Consider the following 24,329-nt stretch of genomic DNA (forward strand, 5'->3'; position numbering starts at 1 on the left):
ATAAGTTATGCAAGTTTAATATTATCTTGTCTTTGTCAAAGCAAGTTTACTTCAATGTTATTGAGGAATGAGGGTGGTGCTTGGGAGTTATGGGAGAAAATATGTCATCTTTATGATAGCAAAGCCCTGCTTTGCAGTTGTATTGGCTTAAGAAGCTCATTGATCTTTGTATGAAGGAAACTACTATGTCTTCTCATTTGAATGAGTTCTATTACATTTCTAGCCAACTTACTTTTCATGGGATTATCTTTGAGGAGAATGTCAGGGCTATGTTCTTGCTCATCACTCTCCCTAAGTCTCGGAACACATTTCACACTACTATAAGTACTAATACGCCAGCAAATGATTTTAAGCTCAAAGATGTAAAGGATGGGAATACCGATGCAGCTCATGCCTCTCATGCACTCATTGTTAGAGGCCATAATGATGAAAGATATGGTAATGACCGTCATGGTAGAGATGCATAATAGGATGGGTCAAATTCTAGATCTCATGGACAGAGTAATAGTAAATCCCATGGCCCCAAGTCATCTCTTATATACATTATTTCAAGCAATAGGGTCGTATTCGACCAGAGTGTTTTAAAATATGCCAAGGATAGGTGAGATAAATGTAAGTAAAAGACTCAAGATAATGTTAAGACTTCAAATGATCATAGTAACACAAAGTCTGCTATTAAGATTGAGGAGATAAATACGTTGGAGTATAGTTTTGATGAGTACAATTCGGCTTCTTCTTTACTTAATGTCCAATTGACTAATACTTAGCTCTCTCTCTTAGTGTTGATTGCTTGATTCGAGGGCTTCCTTTCAAGTGACCCCGTATTATACTTGGTTTTATACTTACCGTCCTATGACGAGTTCTGCATGAGACGACTGGAATATGATCATGTTTGTGATACTGTTGACAAGGGGATTAGATGCACTATTTCTTGGATGTCTATAATGCAAAAATGCACTACCTTGTCTAAGGCTAAGTACATTGTAATCATTGAGACTTGTAAGGAGATTTCATGATTAGGCCCCTTGGTATTACAAATGACTCCTACATTGCATTTGAACTCTACAAATGTCATCTAGTTGACATGTAATTTGATCTTTTATATGAAGATCAAGCATATTCAAGTCCATTAGTAGTTCATCAAAGAGGTGGTTGAAAACAAGCAAATAAAGCTTGTCAAGATCTCTACAAATGAGAATCCTACTAATCTACTCACTAAAAGTCTCCCAATGAAATGTTATGCCTTCCTCAGAAAGACGATTGATATAAGATGATATAACATCTATTCCTCATCTAGTTGCACTTATATATACACATTATACTTTTACTTATTTCTTGTTTTCTCCTCACTCGAGCACATTTACCTTTAAGTAAAAAGTTATTGATGATTAAATGCTATATGTAATTGAATTTCTATGTTTATCTTGCACTTACTACTCATATACGTGTACATTGCAAGTGACAACCATCCATCACTATCACTTTATTCTTTATTCTTTACTATAACAATAGGATAAGAGAAGAGAGATCACACACTGTGAGACTGTTGGAGCTTCCACACATACACTTGTTCTCTATTTTTTTTCCAACCTCCAAAACTTTACTCTTGTGCTCTCATTTTTGCTTAGCTCTTCCATTTTTCGAGAAGGGGAGGATATAGAACTGATCAAATAAACATGGCAACCAAGTAAGTGGGTAAAGTAAACCTATTGGGCGGGGGGGGGGGGGATATGCACTTGGGGAGGGAGGGGGGGAAAAAAGCTCAATGGTAGGAGAATGACAACAATATACTAGTTGTGGCGAGGCAACAACAAACATTGAGGGGAGAGGCAACATCATATCAAGACTATTACATTCATATGCAATATACATAAAATAAATTCTTTTCTATAATTATCAACTTACTAAAATACAAATATATTGTTTGTACTAGCCTTTAAGTATAGTAATTTCAAAGGCCCTTCTTTTCAATAATCTAGTTAGACATATGCACAACCTCAGGTAGCAATCTTACTCTGGAAGCATTTACTTTCAAGATGTTAGGCAAAATGGAAGAATCTACTTAGGCATTCAAAGATAGTGACTCAAGAGCTTCAAAGGGGTTGTATATAATCCAAACCCTCATGGTTAAGGTTATTTCCCCAAATTGGATCACTTAGATTTAAACACATGGACAATGAATGGGCTTGTTTACCAATGATGGTGTGTTGCTTGCAATAGTGGGCATCACAAGCAAATGAGTGCTCAACTTTTGCATACCAAGATAATGATTAACTAAAGTGATAAAAGGATGACATGTAGGGGATTTGTCATATTTCTAAACAAAGGATTCAAATGGTGGCTCATAGTGACAAGAGTTGATGTATAGATAAGGTCCCCATGTTCTTGCTTGGTCATGATGAAGAGTTTGGGCATTACTAAAGACATCATTAGAGCTATTGTGGAGAGAGCATTTTTAGGTGATCTAGATATTTTCCTTTGTGATCATATAAACAAATTAAAGACAATTCACATGAGCAAGGTTGAGACTTGTCTAAGACTCTAACCAGAAGTAAAGTTAGGGAGTTAGGGCATGACTCATAAACATTATAATTTTGAAGGAGACTAAACGATCGAGTCCCGAAGGAATATGCTTTGGTTTAATGCGCATTGGAGCCGTGGGTGATGTTTCATGTAAGGCTTACCTGAAGTTCGAAATCATAGACGTTGGAGCACACCATCACTTATCAGCATGGAGGAACATTAACACAATTCCACCCACATAAGGGCCACATAACACAAGATTTGTAAGGACTCAGGACATCATTATTCGCAGTGTAAGTGAAGACGGTGTTAGATCATTAAACCGTCCTCCAAGCATCTCCCTAGTGATAGTGGATACTGCACATTGCACAGTTTGCGCCTCCTACTTCAAAGGTTCTTAATTTAACATATGTATTGGAGAAAACCAAAACCCATCAGTTCTCTGAAATATCTTTCAGTCACCTCATCACGGCACCAGTGCTTCTCTCAAGCTACCTTGAGCAGAGCCATCCCCATTACAAGTGAAACGGTATGTCTATATTGAATGGGCTTGAAGCTGTTAACTGTGGCTCCTGTGAATCAACCCAATACAACATTGAATTAGATGTTCCAAATGTAGCATAACTATCCTGGGATGAGGGGAAATTTTGACACACATTTCTAACATACTACTGATCAATTACCTGACCAGGCTTCCATCTAAAGCCTCCACCAGCAAATAGCATCTGAAGAAGTGAAGTGACCGGACCAACCAAACCACCACCATCGACATTACGAACCGTGTTTCTCATTTCTGTCAGAAGTTCTTTGTAGGTCCTTGCACGACCTTTCTCTATGGCTTGAATGAAGCTGAAGGTCATAGCTCCCGTGTAAGCGTTTTGTGCTAGTGCCTGCAAATTTAGCTTTCATTATTGTTCTTTTGCACTATTTTCACCCAAAAAACATTGCATATTTTCTTTAAAAAGACATCCAGCGACTTGCATAGATACTAGAATTTGGTCATCACGTTCATACTCATCTGGACTGAGCCAGAAAAAAATGTCAACAGCTGCAGGAATCTGGTATATTTTTTCATCTAGGGATTCCCCAATTGGTTTGGCAATATTAGATCAACAGACTAGCTGTTCTTTGAGCCTTTGAACTAGACATTCTCCCTTAAGCAGACAGCATGGAGATGTCGAACCATATACATACCTTCATCTCATGCATTTGGACTTTGTACTCTATTTAGTATCTTAGTAATTTTTATGGCTTAGGAGTATTATCTGATACTATTTTTGTTTTCATGAAAAAAAAAAACGAAAACTGCAATCGTCTGGCCCAAGAAAATGTGCTCTGAATCATCATGGGCCTTCATCCCAAGTATGCTGGCGATGGTTACATTTGCATGTATGCTATTGCAGAGACTCTCCAGGATTTGCACAAAGACTGTCCGCACTCTCCACACGAGATGGGAGAGGTTATATAGTGGTTGAGAGACTATGAGGAGGAGGAGGAGATGTTTTTTCTCAAGCCCTTGTATTTTGGCACTTTCTTTCACATTCAGCCGCACATGATTTGGCACTATACACCTCCTTATTGTTTGTTTACTTAAGCTTTGTAATAGACTTCTCTTTTGTTGTATATTTTTGTTTTGGAAGATCCTTACAAGGCTACTTTGGTGCTTTGCCTTGAGGTGGTTTTTCCCAAGGGGATCTATTCATAGAATCATTCTTTTCTGTGGAAGAAAACAGACGAGCACTATGATGTTATTATCAATCTAGTCAGTTAGACCTAATGGCTCTTGATGTTTACCGTTGATCAAATGTTGTGTCCCTACTGACCAATTTCTTGTCAGCCTATTTAGCATTTGGGGCAGCATCAAAGTGTGTAAAAGATCAAATAGATCACATTTAAACATATGGTAAAGTCATTGCCATACTATTTGAAGAAAAAAGCTTGAATAGAAGAGGCCGCTTGCCTAGCTTGTAGCTATGAGCCCTGCTTCTATGATCGTTAAATCTCTAAGGCGTGTTTTATACATGCATAAATAATAACTTGGGATCTGATTATATAGGCATGTGCCAAAGGGGGGGAAAAAAGTAGACAATCAAAAGCATAATCAACTTCATAGAATGCATCAAACTTGAGAACGAGTCACAATAACAACTCTCTTGCTACTTCAAAGCATTCTGCTGCATTACACTCAGGATATTACTAGGGCAAAGAGAGCTGTCTTACAGTTGTGTCAGCAGACTTTTGACTGTCATCACAGCCACTGAAACAGTAAGCTTCACCACCACTTGTACCTTTCCAGACCCCTGTGCGGGGACTCTGATCTTCCCATCTGTATTCTCCATGGCTGTGGCATCACGATATGTCAATGGATTTGCACAACAAAACTATAAAACTATATGCAGTGTAGAAAACAAGATCATTAACCACACACTATGGGTGCATTCTCTGATACAAATGTCTAGAGCCAACCCCAAATCCAAGGAAGTCATGAATAAGAAATCTGCAGAATATCATGCTGGTCCAATGTGCTAGCCTTAATAATACAGCCTACACATTCCTGCAACAAGGGTAGTTTTGCCTGTGAGTCATAGCCTAATCGTTTCACTTGTGTGACCCTACCCCGAAGATCCCTAGGTTTATCTGCAGAATTTAATCCTAGGGCTCCCTTCCTTACAATGCCTAGGACTATTGATCATAAGTTGATCATGAGTAGCCATCCACAAGAATCTAGATGTAGTGATGGGATTTCTTTGGAAATGAAACCTCAAAAATGTTCAGACTTGTATCAGCCAATAGGGAAAACTGACATGGAAAACTCTATTAAAAGGTTCTTTTTGCTGACAAGACAAGCAATACACACCACTTTGACATTAACCACAAATTCCATCCACTTCCACAGGCTGAATTAGGTACAATTCCCTTGTATATCCTCGTATCCACAGGCTGGGCCTGTATTTGTAAACCAAGCAATGGTCCCCCATATCACAATCATAGACTCTATTATGTCATGAAATACCATCCCAAGGGCTCCTCCATACCTCCTGAGCCTTAGGGTAATCCAATATACAATGTCTTCATGTCTCCTTTGGTTCCCTACATCTAACGCAAGCAATTGGACCTGCCATAACCAAGCCAAGTGTCAATTGCTAGGCTCCTATGCACAACCACAAAAAGAGTGAAATATTTTTGGGCTAAAGCCATCCTCCAATCTCCAACAGAACTCAACAAGGAAACATGGTGTGACATCCTGTGCAATCCAGTGCAGAGCTGCTGTTGGCATCCTTTTGTATCCTCCCCAATCTAGTGATGTATCCAAAGAAGGGGACATCCCTGAGTCCCTTTGCAAAGGGATCTCTCCAAAACCACTCCCTAGGGTCCCACTATAATCTCTGTAGAGGTGTTCTCCAATATGTACAATACCTCCAACCATGCCACGAGGTTCGGATCATGGCATGTGCATCAATACTAAGTTCATGAACCTACAAACTTGTTGCCAAGTGGAGTAAAACAATTCAAGAAACAATGATGGGAAAAAATGCAAATAATTCAATCTCTTTCTATCCCATAAGGCCCAGCATCTGACATCATCACTCGTTTCATCAAATGAGGGTGCTATTGCAAATAGCTATTTAAACCGAGATATCTCCTCACAAACTCAAGACCTTCTCTACACACCATCCATCCACCACTTGCCAACAACGGACCACTTCCCTTATGTATCAGTTTGCCCTAAGTATGTTGGCCTTCTGACAAGGAAGGTTTTTTTGGCCCCCAAGAAAAGAAAATTCTATTACTGAAACCTCAGAAGAATCCATCCACCTATGTGCCAACACTTGATCAATTCTCTTATCAGTTTGTCTTATAACTTTATTGGTCTTTTGATAGAAGAGGTCTTTCCCTCGAGAAAAGAAAAATTTCTATCAATGAAACATTTGACGAAATGAGGAGCTAAAATATGAAAACAGTAAACAAACATGACTAACAGAATGAGCTTGGATAAGAATGCAAATGAATAAGAGAAGAAGATGAATGAATGTTGAATAATGAAAGAACGAGGAAGAAAGACAAGTATGAGCTCAAGGAGTGGAGGCTGTCCAACAGTCGCTGTCTCTCATGGGAGGGGACCAAGGGAGAGTGCTAGAATGCCATCCTCTGTTCAGGAGTTCAGCAAACCACCAATGTCTATGCAGAAATTTGATATAGACACCTCTAGCAGCAGCATAGACTAGGAGGATTGTCCCAAGGTCCAAACAGTATAGATGATCACAGAGGGCTAAAGACAGCAAGCCAGCAAGCTGGAGTGATAAATACAGCTTGGCGACATCCTGAGCACGTGTGGGCAGCAACTGGTAGACAAAATGCAAATATGGGGAGTGGCTGCAAATGAAAATGCAGCAGGCTGCAATGGCTGATGCAGGCAACAGAAGCTGGCTGTGAGACAGGAGAAATCTAGTGTAGACACCTATGGCACTAGCATAGACAAAGAGGACTGTCCCACATGGCTGAAGAGGATAAGTGATGAGAAAGGGCTGAAGACAACAGAGATCAGGCTGGAGTGACAAATAAAGCAGTGCAACGTGCTAGAGAGTCAAAATGCAGGGGTATGTGTCCTTGCAACAGCCTTAGTATGTGTCCCCTCCCAAACAGCCCATTCTCCTCCTCTAATGATCTTTGTGCATATGCCCCTCATGCCCAACAAGGCCTCTACCATAGCCCCTACCCACTATCAAATGATCAACCTGACATAATGGCTGACTAAGGGTAGTCCAAAAGTGTCTGTTGTCTTGATAGTCATTCAGTGCATAAATGGCTGGCAAAACAGAGTGTGTGTTGTCCACCTCACAGAGACCCATAAGGCTCTCCTTGGAACCATGATACCCCAACCCTGTATTTCCTGGGTCCACATCATCTCCAATGCAAACACTCGTATTTGAATCTGTGTCCTTCACCACTTTTGCCCAATAAGTGCAGCTCTGTCCTAGCAAAACCCTTTTGCAACATCCCATACCTTGGTGATGTTCCTATATCATGAGGAAATCCAGTAATCCTTCCAACAGTACTCTATGCAGGTCCTGCCTCATGTGGCTTTGTCTAAATAGTCATTGATCAAAGATTCATACATTCCATGAGAGGATCCTCATGGAGACTGTACTGCAAGATGACCCATCATCCCAGAGGCAAAACACTACTGAGGATGGCGAGAGTAGAAGACTGGATGTATGAGGAATTCTAATCATCCGAGGAAGGGTGTCAGTATATCTAGTAGAGATAACAATGCTAACCAACAGGTATCAAGGGGCTGCATAAAGTAGTCACAGTCCCCCCACCAAGTTGTTGATGTAAGCATTGATCATCAAACCTCGAGCAAGTTTGTAGCAAGTGCTGCCTCCAGCTGGCAGCTACTCGACTGAGCTGAATTGGACCATGAAACATCACTTTCCCGAGGTTACCAGTCGTGTAACCCCAATCAAAGTGCCAGTGAGGGCTGCTTGGATGGAATCCTTGAGAGTGTGAAGAGGGGGACAATCTCCAACCAATCAATAGGCCAGGGATGAGGACTTGAGGGGTGCGACTCTGTTTGTAAGAGCGAGCTTTATAGTCAGATTAGAGAAAATTAGCAACAAAGCATCGACTGGGGATTCATGGGGGCTACAGTAGAGTCCCCTTGTTGGACTGAAGTATCTTGAACTACCTGTTAATCCAAACCTTGTTGGGCTGATTTTGGCACCTATGGAGAAGGGGAAAAAAAGGAAGGGGAGAAGGAGGAGGCTTGGGAAAGGAAATGAAAGAAAGCTATGAGGCTGGAAGGAGAGACTTCAATTGGAGGTACAAGCTACGTGAGGCAAGGTAGAGTAAGAGCAAGTTTGAGAGGGTAGCATAGTCAACTGGCAATGTTGGGAAGGGAGCACATGATACCTGAAGAGGCAACCCGACTGTAGATATGTGGCAGAGTTGCAAGAAAGGGAGCAAGGGTGGCACTTGGCTGGAGCATGGAAGATCTGGACAGGTAACTGGGCAAAACTAGTAGACAATTTGGTAGAGGCTGGGAAGGCAGCGAAGACAAGGAGAGGCAGCATGGATGGAAGCAAATACAAGCTATAGTTCAAGCAGGGATGGCAGCAAATACAAGCTAGACTCAAAAGTAGTCAGGGCAATGGTAGTTCAAGCACGTCACTTTCTCAATCATCACATCCAGATCTTATTGTTGTTCCACTCTAATTATCAGTTTCAATCATGATTACCTCAATGATCCACCATAACATAGCTGTACTTCCATTTGCACCTCTCTTAATCTTTCGGTAAATTATCAACATGTCCCAAATTTGTTGGTATCATAGATCTTCATCATAGTGACTAGAAACATAGTTAGTAGACGTTTGCCATGTACAATCATCTCCTGCTTGTGAGCCTCAGACGAGGACAGGAGCTCTAACATTGTGATTGTCTGTCATAGAATGCACTGGATGATGGAGAGTAGACAGCACCTGCAAAGGGGGAGAAAGAGGAACAACCTGCCAAGTATGGGGGACTGCCTTAAATAGGCATTCAGCCCCAAACCTGGCCAACCATCATTTAATGCTCGTCACCAGCATTGAAAAACATTAAAAACAGATCCCCTCAATGTCCATTGTGAACATGCTAATAGGCAGCATAAAAAAGAAACACACAACCTAAAATAATAGGCTGCCTGTGTGAACACCCACCTAAATAGTCTAAAATTGAAATGGAAGAGTGCCACATCCATCAAAACATATGAAATGACTGATAGAAAAAATGTTAGATCTCTTAATGTCCTTGTTTGAGCTAGACCAAGGCTCATAGGCAAGAGATGACTGTGCATGACACAAATGACTGATAGAAAAAATGTTAGAGCTCTTAATGTCCTTGTTTGAGCTAGACCAAGGCTCATGGGCAAGAGATGACTGTGCATGACACAAATGTCCACTAACACCCCCTCTCAAATCCTAGACATGATTGGAGGCCAAAGAGGATGGTATGGATCCAAGGAAAGTAGGAGTGCCAAAGTTCATCAATGTGTTAGAAATCAAGCTCACCATCAGTGTGTCTTTATCTATGACCAACATCTATGACAGCTAGAGTGTGCAGCTGTCTACATGTGACTACATTAAATAAGTCGGGTTAGTAGTCAGTTAGTGACCTGACTAGAGTTAGTCTGTCTAGTCTACACTTACACTATGTCACTTTATCTTTGTTGTGTGTGTTACTCAGTGAGAAAAAGAATAATGGAAGAAAGCTATGGAACCTGAAGATTCATGACAATGGAGTTTCCCTGTCTCTCTCTCTCTCAACTTTGAACATGGTATCAGAGCTGGACTTGGTGGACTTCTTGGAGCAGGAGGGAGTGAAGATGATCTGCAGTTGAAGACTTATGTTATTTTTCAAACAGGCTGAATGCCATTGTCAAATGGAAGGTATGCATTGTGTGATTGTTCGCTCTATGGTCCAAGCTACTGTCTGGGGCTTGTTTAGAACCTTGAGAAGGGAGCATTAAGCACCATTGTGTGCTCCATTATCATCATTATCAACATCGTGTGCTGCTGCAAACCCCTGTCCAGTCTAAGCAGATTGCGCCTGTTTCAGGCCTGAACTCCTCTGCCTCATTTGCTGGTTGTAATCACTCACTTGGCTGTACATTGCTTGCAAGAGATCCCTGGAAGGTACTTGAAGATAATAGGAAGCCATTGCTTGTGCTGGAGCTCACTTACGAGCTGAAAACAGAGATCACAGGTCTGTCATAAACAGTGGCCTGCTGTATACAGCCACTACAAAGCATATACACTTGTCTGGCATGAGCTTGAAGCACTCGTACATACCCAGAAGCATCACTGGAGCCAAGATGTATGTCAAGAAGCCATATGTACCGGATGTAATGCATTTGAGCTGAAGTTGCTCACTGAAATCACTCATATCTAAAGTACGTTAGTGGCTGAAAACTGTCATACACAGTCAATGACAAGCATTGTGTATTACTGAAGCAATACAGGTCATCTTGGGGGTTCTATCATCTATATAAACTGACCTATACATGCTGAATGTATGGAGGATTGAAGCAAGCAATGAGCATCATTGAAAACTGAATTCTGAAGCTGAAGTAAATGCAGTCACATTGTCTTGGTTAATTACAAACAGTTCATGAAGTTTATGCCATTGGTCAACGAAGACAGCTTGTCTATGCCTACTTAGATGCTCATGTATTGAACTTGCCACTACAAAGTAAATGTATGACATGATTGGAAGACATTTTGGAGCTGCTTGGAGCTTGTCATGCTGAATTTTGGTTGACTGCAACCTGCAACTAAATTTGTTGACACTTGTATGTGCTGGTTATGCACTGTTCTGTGCCTCTATGCTCATGTCTTGACTGCCAAATGTACTAGCAGCTATTTGGGAGGTTTTGGAACATGTATGACATGATTACCACTCAGTTTTGGACTTGAAATTGCTGCTGGTTACTCACAGTTTACAGTTTTCAGACTGCATGTATGTACCCTGGCAGTGAGGTTACAGAAGCTTAAGCTGAAGCAAACACATAGCTTATGTATTGACAGTTATACCTACAGTTGAGACCACTTGTTTGTGGGTTGTTTTGGGGTGTCAGTGGGCTGAAATACCCTGTTTTTTTTTTCTGCAATTTAGTGCAAAAAACTGTCATAAACTGTTACGGACTGAACTTGGTCAGTCATACTTATTGGTCTGCAGGGAGTGAGGCACTTAATAGACAGTCTATTGTATCATGGCTAATGCACATGGTACTGACAATATCACTCAGATAGTTGGAGAGAAGTTGGACAACAAGAACTTTGCATTATGGAAATTCAGGATGAAAAACTTTCTGGTTGGCAGAGGTTATTGGGATCTATGCACAGGAGATGGCGCTGCTCCTGAGTTGCCTGCACAGAATCCAACTAATGAACACAAAAGAGCTTACAGGCTATGGAATGAAAGAGCATGCAAGGTGCTGCATTGGTTTTCTCTATGTATATCTGATGCTATGGTAATTCAAATCACTGGATGTGAGACTCCGAAGGATGCTTGGGACATACTGATGAAAAATTATGGAACCATGACACATGCAAGGAAGATCCAGTTGAAACAGCAGTTCAACAACATATCTAGGAATGGCAAGAGCATCCAGGTGTATACCACGGAGATTAAGACCATAGCTGATCAACTTGTTACCATTGGCTCAAGTGTATCAGAAGATGATATGATTGTTGTTGCCTTGAATGGCTTAGGAAAAGAGTACAAAGCTTTTGACACTTCCATTTCTGTCAGAGAAGAGCCCCCTAGCTGGGAAGAGCTAGTTGCTTTGTTGCTGCATGAGGAAGTCAAACTTGGTTTGAATACAGGTTCCAGTGCATCTCAGAGTAAAGACACTGTGTTATACTCTAGCCAGCATGGTAGAGGATCTAGAGGTCGTGGTTCATTTTGAGGTCGTGGTGACACTCGTAATGCTTATGGACAGCAACAGCAGTAGAGTAATTAGCATGGTGCAAATACACAAGGCCAGCGTGGATCTGGCGGGTTTAGAGGCAGGGGGAGATCACCCCAAGGTAGAGGTGGTGGATCTGGTTCATGGCAGTCATCTGATCAGTCCAACAGGGACAAGGATTGCCATTATTGTGGCCGGTATGGGCATATTGCAAAGGATTGTTACAAGAAGCAGGGAGATATAAAGGCAAAGGGCAGACAGCATGGGCACTATGCATCTTCCAGTGGTGCTCATGAAAAGCCAATTGATAGACTCTTTGCCATGCAGCATGTATCCAAAAATGCATCGAGACATGATAGAGATGACAAATGGTACATTGACTCTGGAGCAACCACATGACACCGCATGGAGAGTAGTTTGATGAGATGGTTGCAGGTACACATGGTCATGTATGTACTGGGGATGACACCCAACATGACATAAAGCATAAAGGGATTGTTCCTCTTATGATGCCTGATGGCAAGAAAAAAGGCCTGCATAATGTATTACATGTACCGACCATAACAAAGAATCTGTTGTCTGTGGGTCAAATGGCAGAACAGAATTTGCAAGTGAGGTTTAACAAAGATGGGTGTTTCATTGAGGAGTATGGAAATGGCTGCAAGTTAATTGCCAAGGGCAGAAGGAATGGCAGGATGTTTACATTGGATGCGACCATTCCGGGACTTAAGGCAGCCATGTTTGCTCATGATGAGAGTGCCATTCGGGATATAGAGATTTGGCACAAGCGGATTGGACATGTCAATGTACAAAAGCTGAAATCTATGCAGCAGAAGGAAGTAATACTTGGATTATCTAAATTCAAGTATAATGATTTTGGTCATGTATGCCCTGCATGTCAGTTTGGGAAGCAGGCACGGTTTCCTTTTATGAGACATGTAAAAAACAGCACTAGGCCTTTACAGTTGGTGCACTCTGATGTTTGGGGTCCTTCACATAATGCTTCTTTTGGCGATGCACGATATGATTTCAGCAAGTACACTTGGCTTTATATTTTGAAGCATAAGGATGATGTGTTTCATGCATTCAAAGACTTCAAGAAGCATGCTGAAAATGAATTGGGCTGTTACATATAATGCTTGAGATCAGATGGAGGAGGTGAATATGTCTCAAATTACTTTGACAGGTATCTTGCTAAATATGGGATTAGAAGACAGCTCACATGTAGTTATACACCGCAACAAAACGGTGTTGCATAGAGGAAAAACAGGGTTTTGATGGAGTCAGCTAGAGGTATGCTGAATGAAAAATGTCTGCCAAATGGTTATTGGACTGAAGCAATGATGACTGCTGTCTATGTGTTGAATCGAACCCCTATAGCAGGGATTCATGATGTCACTCCGTATGAGCGGCTGTATGGTCATAAACCTGATATTTTGCACTTGAAGGTATTTGGCAGCATTGCATATGTGCATATATCGGATGAAAAGAGGAAGAAATTGAATCCTAAGGCAGCGAAAAGTGTGTTTATAGGATATGCACAGGAACGGAAAGCTTATAAGTGTTATGTACCTTCTTCGCATGAGACACTCATAAGCAGAGATGTGGTATTTGATGAGTTAGCATCCTGGTATGGGAATCCTGTTGCAGTGCCTACTGATGGCTCACCCAGTATGAGTCATGCTGAAAATACTCCTGCAGAGAGTACTTCCATGAGTGGTCAGATAGGTGATGTATCATCTACAGTGAGTCCTTAGACAGGATGATTGCGAAGTCGCACTACTGTATCCACTGACACGGATATGTCAGTGAGAGGGAGAATAGATAAGGGAAAAGAAAAGTTTTTTGAAGATGTAACAGGTCCACTCACTGCAGGTTATGATTCATCTAGCAATGACAGCTTAGATAGTGAATTGGGGATTCCGTCTGTTATGACGCCAGGTGCTAGGCAGAGCCGTTATGTGCCGCCTCATGAGAGGCAAACTCACAATGAGCCACAGCTCAGGAGATCAGAGAGGGTCAGACGACCTGTTGACATGTATACTTACACTGGATATTCAGTCCGTCATTATGCTTATATGACGAAAGTAACAGGTTTTAGAGAACCAAGTAAGTTTGATGAGGCAGTTGCAGATGAGAATTGGCGTGCTGCTATAGATGAGGAATATTCATCTTTGGCTGAAAATGGTACATGGGATTTGGTACAGTTGCCTGAGGGCAAAACACCTATTGGATGCAAGTAGGTGTATAAGGTGAAATGTAAATCAGATGGATCATTGGAAAGATACAAGGCCAGGCTGGTTGCAAAAGGATATGCACAGCAGTATGGTCTTGATTATGAGGAGACTTTCAGCCCTGTAGCAAAGATGGCTACAGTTAGAACTGTGATTGCTTTGGCAGCAGCTAGAGGCTGGAAACTATGGCAGATGGATGTAAAGAATGCCTTTCTCAATGGAGAATTACAGGAAGAGGTTTACATGGAACAGCTTGAAGGCTATGTGCATCCAGAATTTCCAGCACATGTATGTCGGTTGAAAAAGGCATTATATGGGCTGAAACAAGCACCCAGAGCATGGAATGCTCGCATCAGCAGTTATTTGCAGCAACATGGTTTCCGATTGGGAGATGCTGATCATAGTCTGTTTGTGAAGAAGACAGATAGTGGCTATGTTTTCCTAGTTGTCTATGTTGATGACTTAATCATTACAAGAGATGATGAAAATGGGATTGCTGAAATAAAGACATGTTTACAGGCTGAGTTTAAGGTCAAGGACCTTGGAGAGCTGAAATATTTTTTGGGGATTGAGGTTGTCTCTACACCTCAAGGCATATGGCTGCTACAGAAGCAGTATGCTCATGACATGTTACAGAAATATGGTATGGCTGATTGCAAGCCTATGGATACGCCTTTAGAGCAGAATGTCAAGCTGCAGATTGATGTTGGGACAGAGATTGAGAATGTTACTATGTACAGACAGATGGTAGGCAGCTTGATCTATCTCACGATCACTAGACCTGACTTGAGTTATGCTGTGGAGTTGATCAATCAGTTCATGTAGAAGCCTCGCAAACCACACTTGGATGCAGTCAAGAGAATTCTGAGATATGTAAAGAGTACCACAGATCATGGGCTGTTTTATGCATATGGGAAACCCCTTGACTTGATGGGGTACACTGATGCTGACTGGGCTGGTTGCACGTATGACAGGAGGTCAACCAGCGGCTATGCATTTGGATTGGGTAGTAGCATGATCAGTTGGCAGAGTAAGAAACAGCCTACAGTTGCATTGTCCAGTACGGAAGCAGAGTATCGTGGTGTGGCCTTAGTGGCCTGTGAAGCTAAGTGGTTACAGAAGTTGCTGAATGACTTGGGAGTACACTTGGACAACAAAGTCAAGCTGTACTGTGACAATTTGAGCAGTGTCATGTTAGCAAGCAATCCTTTTTATCATGCAAGATCGAAACACATTGAGGTTCACTACCATTTCATCAGGGAAATGGTTTTAGCAGATCAGATTGACTTGGAGCATGTGAAGACTGAAGACCAGGTAGCAAACATCTTTACCAAATCACTTGGTAAAGATAAGTTCATTCACTTTAGACAGCTACTTGGAGTGATACAGATGATTTGAGTTCTGTTTTGAGCTTGAGGGGGAGTGTTAGAAATCAAGCTCACCGTCAGTGTGTCTTTATCTATGACCGATATCTATGACAGCTAGAGTGTGCAGCTGTCTACATGTGACTACATTAAATAAGTCGGGTTAGTAGTCAGTTAGTGACCTGACTAGAGTTAGTCTGTCTAGTCTACACTTACACTAGGTCACTTTATCTTTGTTGTGTGTGTTACTCAGTGAGAAAAAGAATAATGGAAGAAAGCTATGGAACCTGAAGGTTCATGACAATGGAGTTTCCCTGTCTCTCTCTCTCTCAACTTTGAACACAATGTAGTCCATCAATGAAGAACCTCCTCATGATTTTGGGAATCCCCCCTCTAAAACGCAAAAGGCCAAAGAATCCACAACAGCAGCACTAGTATTGTCCCCCTTTGAAAGGGATTGGTGGTACAAGGAAACCACCAAAGGATGGGATGGAACTTGAGGGATGAGTGGTGTACAAGCAGGAATAGGTGTGGCAATGGAAGACTACCTCCAAGGGCCTTGCACAAAGAAAGAGAGATGGAGTCTGTATAGCCCCCTCTCTTGCCAACCTATCTTGCAAGAATGGTTCCTTCAAAAGAATCCTTAACAAAGATAGCATCTCCAATGAAGATAACTTGGGTTTTGAGCCTAGTAAGGCCATGAATTAAGAGGGGTGAGAAGCCCAAATTTGGAACATGTACGACTCCCAAGTTAAGGCTCAATGGATGATCAAGCAATAGCAACAAAGTACCAACACCTCTATAGACACCAACCAAATGTCACCTGTAGTGATTGTACCCTCTGATGAATGGAGATTGTGGAGCCATCCTCCTTGAGGAGTCATATGACTCAAGGCATTTTTGTCAATAAGCCAAGGCCTCTCTAAAGATGAGATAGCTAAGTAGAAGGCTCCTCCGTCTCATGGATGTAAAGGAATATAAACTTGTGAGAAATAGTTCGAATAGAGCCAAAGGAAGGCTTAGATGTAGCTCCATCCTTTGCTTCCAAACAAAGGTGAGGGTATTTCATCCAACCCTTCTCCTAAAGATAGGCGCTTTTAACATAGTGTGGGCATCTAGGTTCCCATTGTTGCTTCCCCTCCAAATTTGTATCAGAATTGAAGACGTCTTTGAGTGCTTAATCTGCTGCTTCTTATTCTTGGCCTTCATGTCCTTCTTATTGTTCCCTCCCGAACTTGCAATAAAAACTTTCGTGGATACAAATCCAGCAGTTCCAAGCTCCTTGAGTCACTCTTCTTGTTCCAAAACAAGCATGACTAGTTCCTCCCAAAGAATAGGGACCTGAACTTTGGTCATGAGCTAGTTGGTGTAGAAGACATCACACTTCAAAGATGGGAGATGAGCATCACCATATCTTCGAATGATATCATCCTATTGAGGGATGCAAGCTCATCCTGTAACTCCTCCATCTTGTTGATGTGGTCCTTCATGGAAGAAGATTCATCAATTGATAACATTTGGAGATTCTTTTTTGTGATAATGCAATGGGCAAATGCCTTCTATTGATAAAGAGAAGAGAGCTTTGTCCAAACCTCCACAGCAGCTTGGATGCTGTGAACATGAACAAAGACTAACTCCTGCAAACTCATGAAAAGAAAAGATCCAGCTCAAGAGTTGAGCTGATCCTAAAGAGCCACCTTGTCAATAGTAGAACCAATACGGGGATCCTCCATTGGACTAGGTATCAGGTTAGTCACAAAAGCCCACGCATCAAAGGGAGTGGTTGGTGCCGTCAAGTTGATCTTTCTCAGGTAGGGATGGAAGAACAAGCACCTAGGACCCCTATTAGAAACATATAAAAAAAGTAGGTGGGTAATGAGACCGCTTTGTTCTTCTGGGTCTATCAAAGTGATGATCTCTAGATGATCATGGCTCTAATCTTTGAACTTCTTTGTGTCGCTCTTCACGTCAATCTTCAAAAGATTGGATGGTTTCTTCGTTTGGGTCATCGAACCTATAAAACCAATAGTCCATCTCCCTTCAAAGAATCTACTAAACACACAACTGCTGCATTATGATGTTGGGCTAACCGAAAAGATGACAAATCAATTACTCTCTTGCAACACAAGTTGTAGATGCTCTGCACACGTCGAAGAAGGCTCAACAATGCAGAAACTCAGTATTCTTGGCAAAAAATCTGCACCAAACAGCAAATAAAGTGTGATCTCCTCTTCATTGAACCTCCAGGTCCTCCCTTTTGGCTCTAATACCATGTGAGAGTGCGCAACAAAAGAAGAACACAAACATGGAGAGTGAAGGGAAGAGCGAGACTGATATAAATATAGAGAATAGAAGGAGAACTATGCACTTAATTGAAACGAAATACTGAATACAAAGCAAACTGATCAGTCCCTACACGCAGCCTAAAGCATTAATGAGGGCACCAAATCAGGCTGATGACAGAAAATGCACCAAATGATGGAGGACAGTCACCAGATGAGGGAGAGTGGACATCACCTGCAAAGGGGGAGAAAGAGGAATGACATGCCAACTGTGGGGGACCATCTTAAATAGGTAGAGTCAGCCCCAAACTGGCTGACCTGGTACAAAAGCATGCACCAAGACTGGCCGGCCAGCAATAAAAAATCATAAAACCAGATCATCTCAATGTCCAATCATCACTGTGAACATGCTAATAGGCAGCATAAAAAAGAAGCACAACCTAAAATAACAGTCTGCCAGTTGAAATGCAAGGTTGCCGCCTCCATCAAACACATGAATTTATTGACAAACAAAATGTCAGAGCTCCTAAGGTCGGGACTCAAAATGTTTGCTAACAGCCTGCCCCCTCATTCATTCATTCATTGTGATCATCAGCCAACCCTAGTCATTCTTCTCTCATCCCCTTGCCACCATTTGACACTCACACTGACACCTAGTGCTACGTGTTGGGCTTGACCGTTGAGCCTTGTATTTTTCAAATATCAGCTAGTTTGTTCCTTCTTTCTCATGTGTAATGGAAGTCTAGTTATGATATAAATTAGCATCCATAATATAAATTTTCATGGAATGAAATGGATGTTCCAATTTTTCATTCCACCTATAAAACAGAAACATCCATTTCATCAACTCATCTAGAAATTAGCATTCACAATAATGCATAAAAGTGAAAGTGGAAAAGTGATGTTCATGAGTCAAATCCTTGTGGGAAGGCATTTGTCACTCAAGAAGATGGGAGCCCAAGGCAGAGGAGGAGGAGATGGAGTGTGTAGAAGAGGTGGAGGAAGATTTGGAGTAGGAAGAGATGGTGGTGGAGGAGGATAAGGAGAAAGAGTTGTTGTTGTTGTTCTTCTTCTTCTTCTTCTTCTTCTTCTTCTTCTTCGACCTTTGTACGCGTCTCAAACTTCCTAGTAATGCTTTTTTACAATCTTGATCATTTTGAAGCTATGTCATAAACCTTCACTATTTCATGATCATACGCTTCATGTGTCAAATTTGACAAGAAAGGCTGCAATATCAAAGCTTATGAGAAGAGGAAGGACAAAACTAAGGAAGATCAGTCCAAGTCTTCATGTAATGATAAGAATGTGGCTAGCAAGTGGCATGCTGAGTAAGACAGAAGGGGTTGGATGCTGAGAGGTGTTTCATCCAACTTTATTGAAGATAAAAAATGAAGTTTTTTTTGGTTTAGGGACATCAAGATTCGAAGCTTCTTCCTGTCCCATGTCACTATATAGTCACAAGTGATTGCAATCTTGCTTATGCCTCTTCCTTACTCGCTAGATTGCTATACCAAGTTGTGAAAGGTTATCTTTTCGACAAGCTTTGTGTGAACAAAACGGGGATAGGTAGCCTCCAAGAATGATGGCCCAGCCTGGGGGGCTTTGTATTTATTTTGATGTAGCTCCAGACTTGCTCATGCCCTCAACTCCAACTCTATTGTTAAGCCCATCTATGGTCATTGCAAGAAAGAAAAATGTTGAACAAGAGGATCAAATGGCAAGTTGGATGAGTAGTTGATAGTTGGCAGATTGCACTAGTAGGGAAATATAGATGATTGGTATGACCAGATACATACTGCTGGCAAACATGGCCAGTTGGCATGCCAAGGCAGATAAGAGGTGTTGACCAACAGGGGTGCTGGAAGGGGAGGTGTGAGACCTACACCAATGTATTAAAATCTTAACTTCCTATAACCAATGTGATATAGACTTAGGAAGGCTGACCAAAATCTGCCCCACCAATTTGCCAACAGAAAGATTCAAATATGGAAAAACCAATGGAGGTTATAGGATCTTCACCTACATGTCCTGATTAGGTTTCTAATCTTTCCAATTTTCTGTCTTTGTAACCCAAAGGGCCTACCGGCTAGGGTAGCTTCTCAAGGCAAATAAGGCGAGTTCTCTTACCTTCAATACAATTCCATGTCCACCTATGTTATACAAGTGGATTGAGTTGTCCATCTAGAGCTACGGAAACGGTCAGATGAGGAAAAGCCACCTAGAGGTTATCAAGAAAAATGAATGTTTCTCGTTTCTATATCATTCTGTGGAGCTAACAGTTAGAACCATGGATATGAAATTTATCTTCACGTGTATACCTCAGTTAGACAACTAGTAAAGGTTTTATAAAGTGTTATTTTTCTCCAGATGAAATAGTAAACCCTAGGCTACGAATAGAACATCGCTTGTGATCTTTGCCATGTAAGTACATTCGTACCATATTTCACATCAAATTGTCTAGTGTGTCATTAATGCTTAGAGGTTTGGACTCTTGGGTGATCTTCCTTTCTGTGGTACCTGTTTATTGTACATAATCATCTTAAAATTGCAGAGCTTGCGGTGCACGCATAGTACACAGATCAGATTGCACATATCTGCATTGCCTTCAACCTTGTTGCACCTCAGATAATTGGCAGCAATACTTGAAAATGCATAAAAGAAAAAGAAAAAGAACACTGGACCAATGGTGATTTCTAGGGAGGATTGAAGTTTAAGCTTCAGACTATAGCAGAAAACTGCTGGTGCCAGCCCATGTGGTGCTGTTCAATTTTATTTTGTTGGACAGTGAACATGCTCCATAACTTCGTTATTGATGAATGGTACACTTAATGATACTGTGTCAATCTTTGCAAACAGCTATGCAACCCAGACTCCTTGAGGCATGCCTATGTTCTTCAAGTCCTTCCAAACTCATATCATTTCCAAATGAAGCTGGGCAAGAGAGTAGAGGGATGAGAGAGAAGGTGAAACTTTGAGATATGTTCTCCCAATAGAATCCAAATACAAAGGAACTTGATAGAATGAATGGCTTATGACATCGGATACTCTTTTATACACCCTACTAATGAACCAAAAATTCAAGATAGATAGATGCTCGATGAGAACTCTCAATGTGAGGATTTCCCTTACACTAAAGACACAGCACAAGCCACTAGATAATGTGAGGCATCTAAAATGCCATGAAAACGTATCTCTAACCCTCAGTAGAAAAGAACCCAAAAAATGTGAGCATAATACATCCTTCATCCAAATTCCCATATAAAATGCTATGAAAAGAAACCCTCTCTTCTTAGTTCAATGTACTTATAGATCATCCTTCATTCAATGCTTTCAGAATCTCCAGACTCAAAAAAGGAAGTCCTTGAGAGAGAGAGAGAAAGCGGGATGCGTCGCTGCCGCCTGACACCATCGCCTGCAAGTCCCGCCCGTCGCCCTCGCCTGACACCCTCGCCTGCAGGTCGCGCCTGACGCTTGCCTGCACGTCCCGCCCGTCGCCCTCGCTTGACGCCCTCGACTGCAGGTCCCGCCTGACGCCTGCCTGCACGTCCCGCCCGTCGCCCTCGCCTGCAGGTCGCAGATTCCGTCACGTCCCGTCGTCACAGGTTCCGCCACGCAGGTGCCGTCCCGCAGGCCCCGTCCCCGTCCCTGTCCCGTCCCGTCCCGTAGGTCCCGTCCCGCAGGTCCTGTCCTACCGTCACGCAGGTTCAGTCTGCGGCTGGAATCGGCCGCTGGCATCCGTCCGCCGCTTTCTCTCTGCGGCAGCAGTGCGCGTCGCTCTGGTAGGCTCTGCATCAGGTTTCACGCCCTTGTCTATTCCACCAAAAACCCTAAGTTCAACAGTCGCCCTGCTCCTGGCGCCGCCAGCGTTCCCTGTTCCCGGACACTGCTGACGGACACCTGCCCAGCAGCCCAGCCTGTCCTGTCTTGCTGTGGAGACCGCCCGGCCTGTGCCTCGCCTGTCTGCCCCTGCACGGAGACAGAAAACAAGGGAAAGCGAGTGAGCCGGCAAAACAGAGGGTCAGTCCTCCTTCGAGATCAAATCATCATATATGATGGCTGGTTTGGATCTGGACTTCATAGATCAAACAGTGGCAGCACTGGGCCCGGATTCCGATGCGGAGGACCCTGAGGATATGATTCCGTGCAACGAAGAGATGCCCTCTGGTCCTGACATCCAGCCTGCGGGTAAACGTACCAAGCATGCTTCGGAAGAGATAGACGTTTCTCAGGATCGGTCCTATGCCCAGGTTGCCTCGGATTCGGTGGACTCTCAGGAAGTGGACTGGGAACACTTGTTGGAATTTGCAAACACTTTGCTTGGCGATTATGTTCAACATAATCAGGAAGCATTTTCTGACTCTGCACCTGACGATGTGCTGGACGCCACCGTGGATCCAAAAACTGTCCTACGCTCTTTTTCGGTATTTTATGATCGCGCAGTGATACTTTTCTTCACTGGTCGAATCCCGTTGCTTTCCCGTATTCGCCAGTGGTTGCAGCATCTGCTACAAGGGGACTGTGTTGAAGAGATTTTTGTTGGCTCCCGGGGTTTTTTTGAGGTCCTGTTGAAATCAGAGACGCACCGTGCTGCTCTCCTGTCTAAACTGCCTTTGTTTTTTGAACGCCGGTTGGTTCATGTGGTTCCCTGGCGTCCAATGGCAGATTTTCAGCGTCTGCTGCAACGTGAATGCCCAGTCTGGGTCGAGGTGGAAAACTGTCCGGCTGTTTATTGGCCGCTATTGAAGGATGCCATGGCTGTTGTGGGCACTGTTCTGGTCCCTCCCAGTCTCCGAGCTGTGAATCGCAACCGCTTGTGTATGCTATGGGACACTGCAAGAAAAAGGCCTGCCTGGTTACGCCTTAATTGCCCTGGCATGCACCCATTACACTTTCGTTTGAAATGGGGCAATTTTGCAGGGCACTGCTTCTCCTGTGGACAGTTGGGGCACTTTATGGCCGAGTGCCCGGAACAGCAACACACTTCCCATGATGGCCATGCTGTGCCGCCCATGGAAGAAATGGTGTGCGATGCCCCATCGCTGGATGCTACCCATCAGCCTCAAGCTTTGGCCAAGGGTAAACAACAGGTTGCGGGTCTGGATTCTAGCGCCACTGATTGGATGGAAGTCCGTGCAAAAAAAGGCAACAGGGTTGTTGCGGCCCTGGAGAACAATGTGCCTATTACATCACAAGATTCCATGCGTACATACATGCGAAGGAAGGACATGCCGTCTTCTGAGCGCTCGGCTCCTGCTATGGTTTCCTCTGCCCCCCGTCATCAGCCCGCCAGGAAAATGTCCTCGGATCGTTCAAAAGGTCCTTCTGCTAAGCTGGCATTTGATACCAGAGGTAATGTCATTACCCCGTGGGATCGTCGTTATCCCCGTTCCATCCAAAAGCCCGCAGATATGCCGTCTACTTCCAAATCTGGTCCGCATAACTCTTTTGCAGTGTTGGCAGATTTCTTGGACGAGGGAGTCCTGGACATTCTCGCTGACAAAGTCAAATCGAGGCAAGCAGTGCCTCGTACCTGATTTTGTTTTGAGTATACATGAAAATCGTCACGTGGAATGTGCGTGGAATTTGTTCGCGACACAAGCAACATGCTATGTGGACTGTGTTGCATGAAAATCAGTGGGATGTCCTGTGTGCTGTTGAGCACAAGACTCATGATGAAGCCGGAAAAGTGGTAGATTGCCATGGCTTTAGATTGTTTTATGCTGGGTCACAGGCCATGCATTATTCGGGTGTGCTCATGATTGTCCATGACAAATATCAGCCTGTTCTGATTAAAAATGATGTTCATGGCCGTTTTTTGGTGATTGAAATTATATTCGAAGGGGAAATCTTATGGCTACTTGGCCTCTATGCTCCGAATGATTCCTTATCTCGTCGGGCGCTTTGGCAAACTTTGCAGGCCTCCTTGTCACTTGGTAGACGGGGCTTCTTCATGGGGGATTTCAATATGTGTGTGGATTCCTCCCAGTCCACATCAGAGCATTCGGTGATGGATACGCCGGAAAGTCGTATGTGGCAGGCGTTGGCTCTTGACGTCCTCAAGCAAGATCTCTGGTCCTGGCTACACCCGTCCGCTACAGGGTTTACTTTCCATTCTGCCCAGTATGCAACAACATGGTCGAGATTGGATCGTATATATATCATGCAGAATGATGATTTCCTTCCTGAGCTGCTCGAAATAAAAGTATTGCAGCAATATGCCCTGTTGGACCATTTTCCTCTGCAGCTTGAGCTGCTTGCACAACCCATTGCCCCGTTCAAGCAATTTCTGGAGAGACTCCCTTTGCGTTTCAATTCGTCTTACTTGAAGCATGCCATCTTTCAGGGCTATATGCAGCAATTGATTGACAGATTTCTCTTCGACTTCTCTTCTCAGGGCACTGCGTCATTCGAACGATTGCTTTCTAATGTGCAGCGGGTTGCTCGGCAGTATGGGATCCACCATGCCTCTCTTTGT

At 42.9% G+C, this 24,329-nt stretch overlaps 1 protein-coding gene across 2 annotated transcripts in view; it reads right to left on the bottom strand.

Annotated features, from left to right (window-relative positions):
• Positions 1–2,577: 2,577 nt before the first annotated feature.
• LOC148012229 (metacaspase-1-like) overlaps positions 2,578–24,329 on the bottom strand; it is a 67,108-nt gene continuing 45,356 nt past the window's right edge. For both annotated transcript variants that reach the window (XM_087669632.1, XM_087669631.1), the window contains exons 4-6: positions 4,744–4,864; positions 3,207–3,413; positions 2,578–3,095 (exon numbers count right to left, since the gene is read on the bottom strand). In XM_087669632.1, the coding sequence (XP_087525758.1) occupies positions 3,039–3,095; positions 3,207–3,413; positions 4,744–4,864 (385 nt within the window). In that variant the 3' untranslated portion in view covers positions 2,578–3,038. The remainder of the gene's footprint in view (positions 3,096–3,206; positions 3,414–4,743; positions 4,865–24,329) is intronic.

Source organism: Lygodium microphyllum, chromosome 27 (assembly GCF_053477565.2).
Source record: "Lygodium microphyllum isolate KBCC chromosome 27, Lygodium_microphyllum_v1.1.10, whole genome shotgun sequence".
In the NCBI taxonomy this organism is placed as follows: domain Eukaryota; kingdom Viridiplantae; phylum Streptophyta; class Polypodiopsida; order Schizaeales; family Lygodiaceae; genus Lygodium; species Lygodium microphyllum.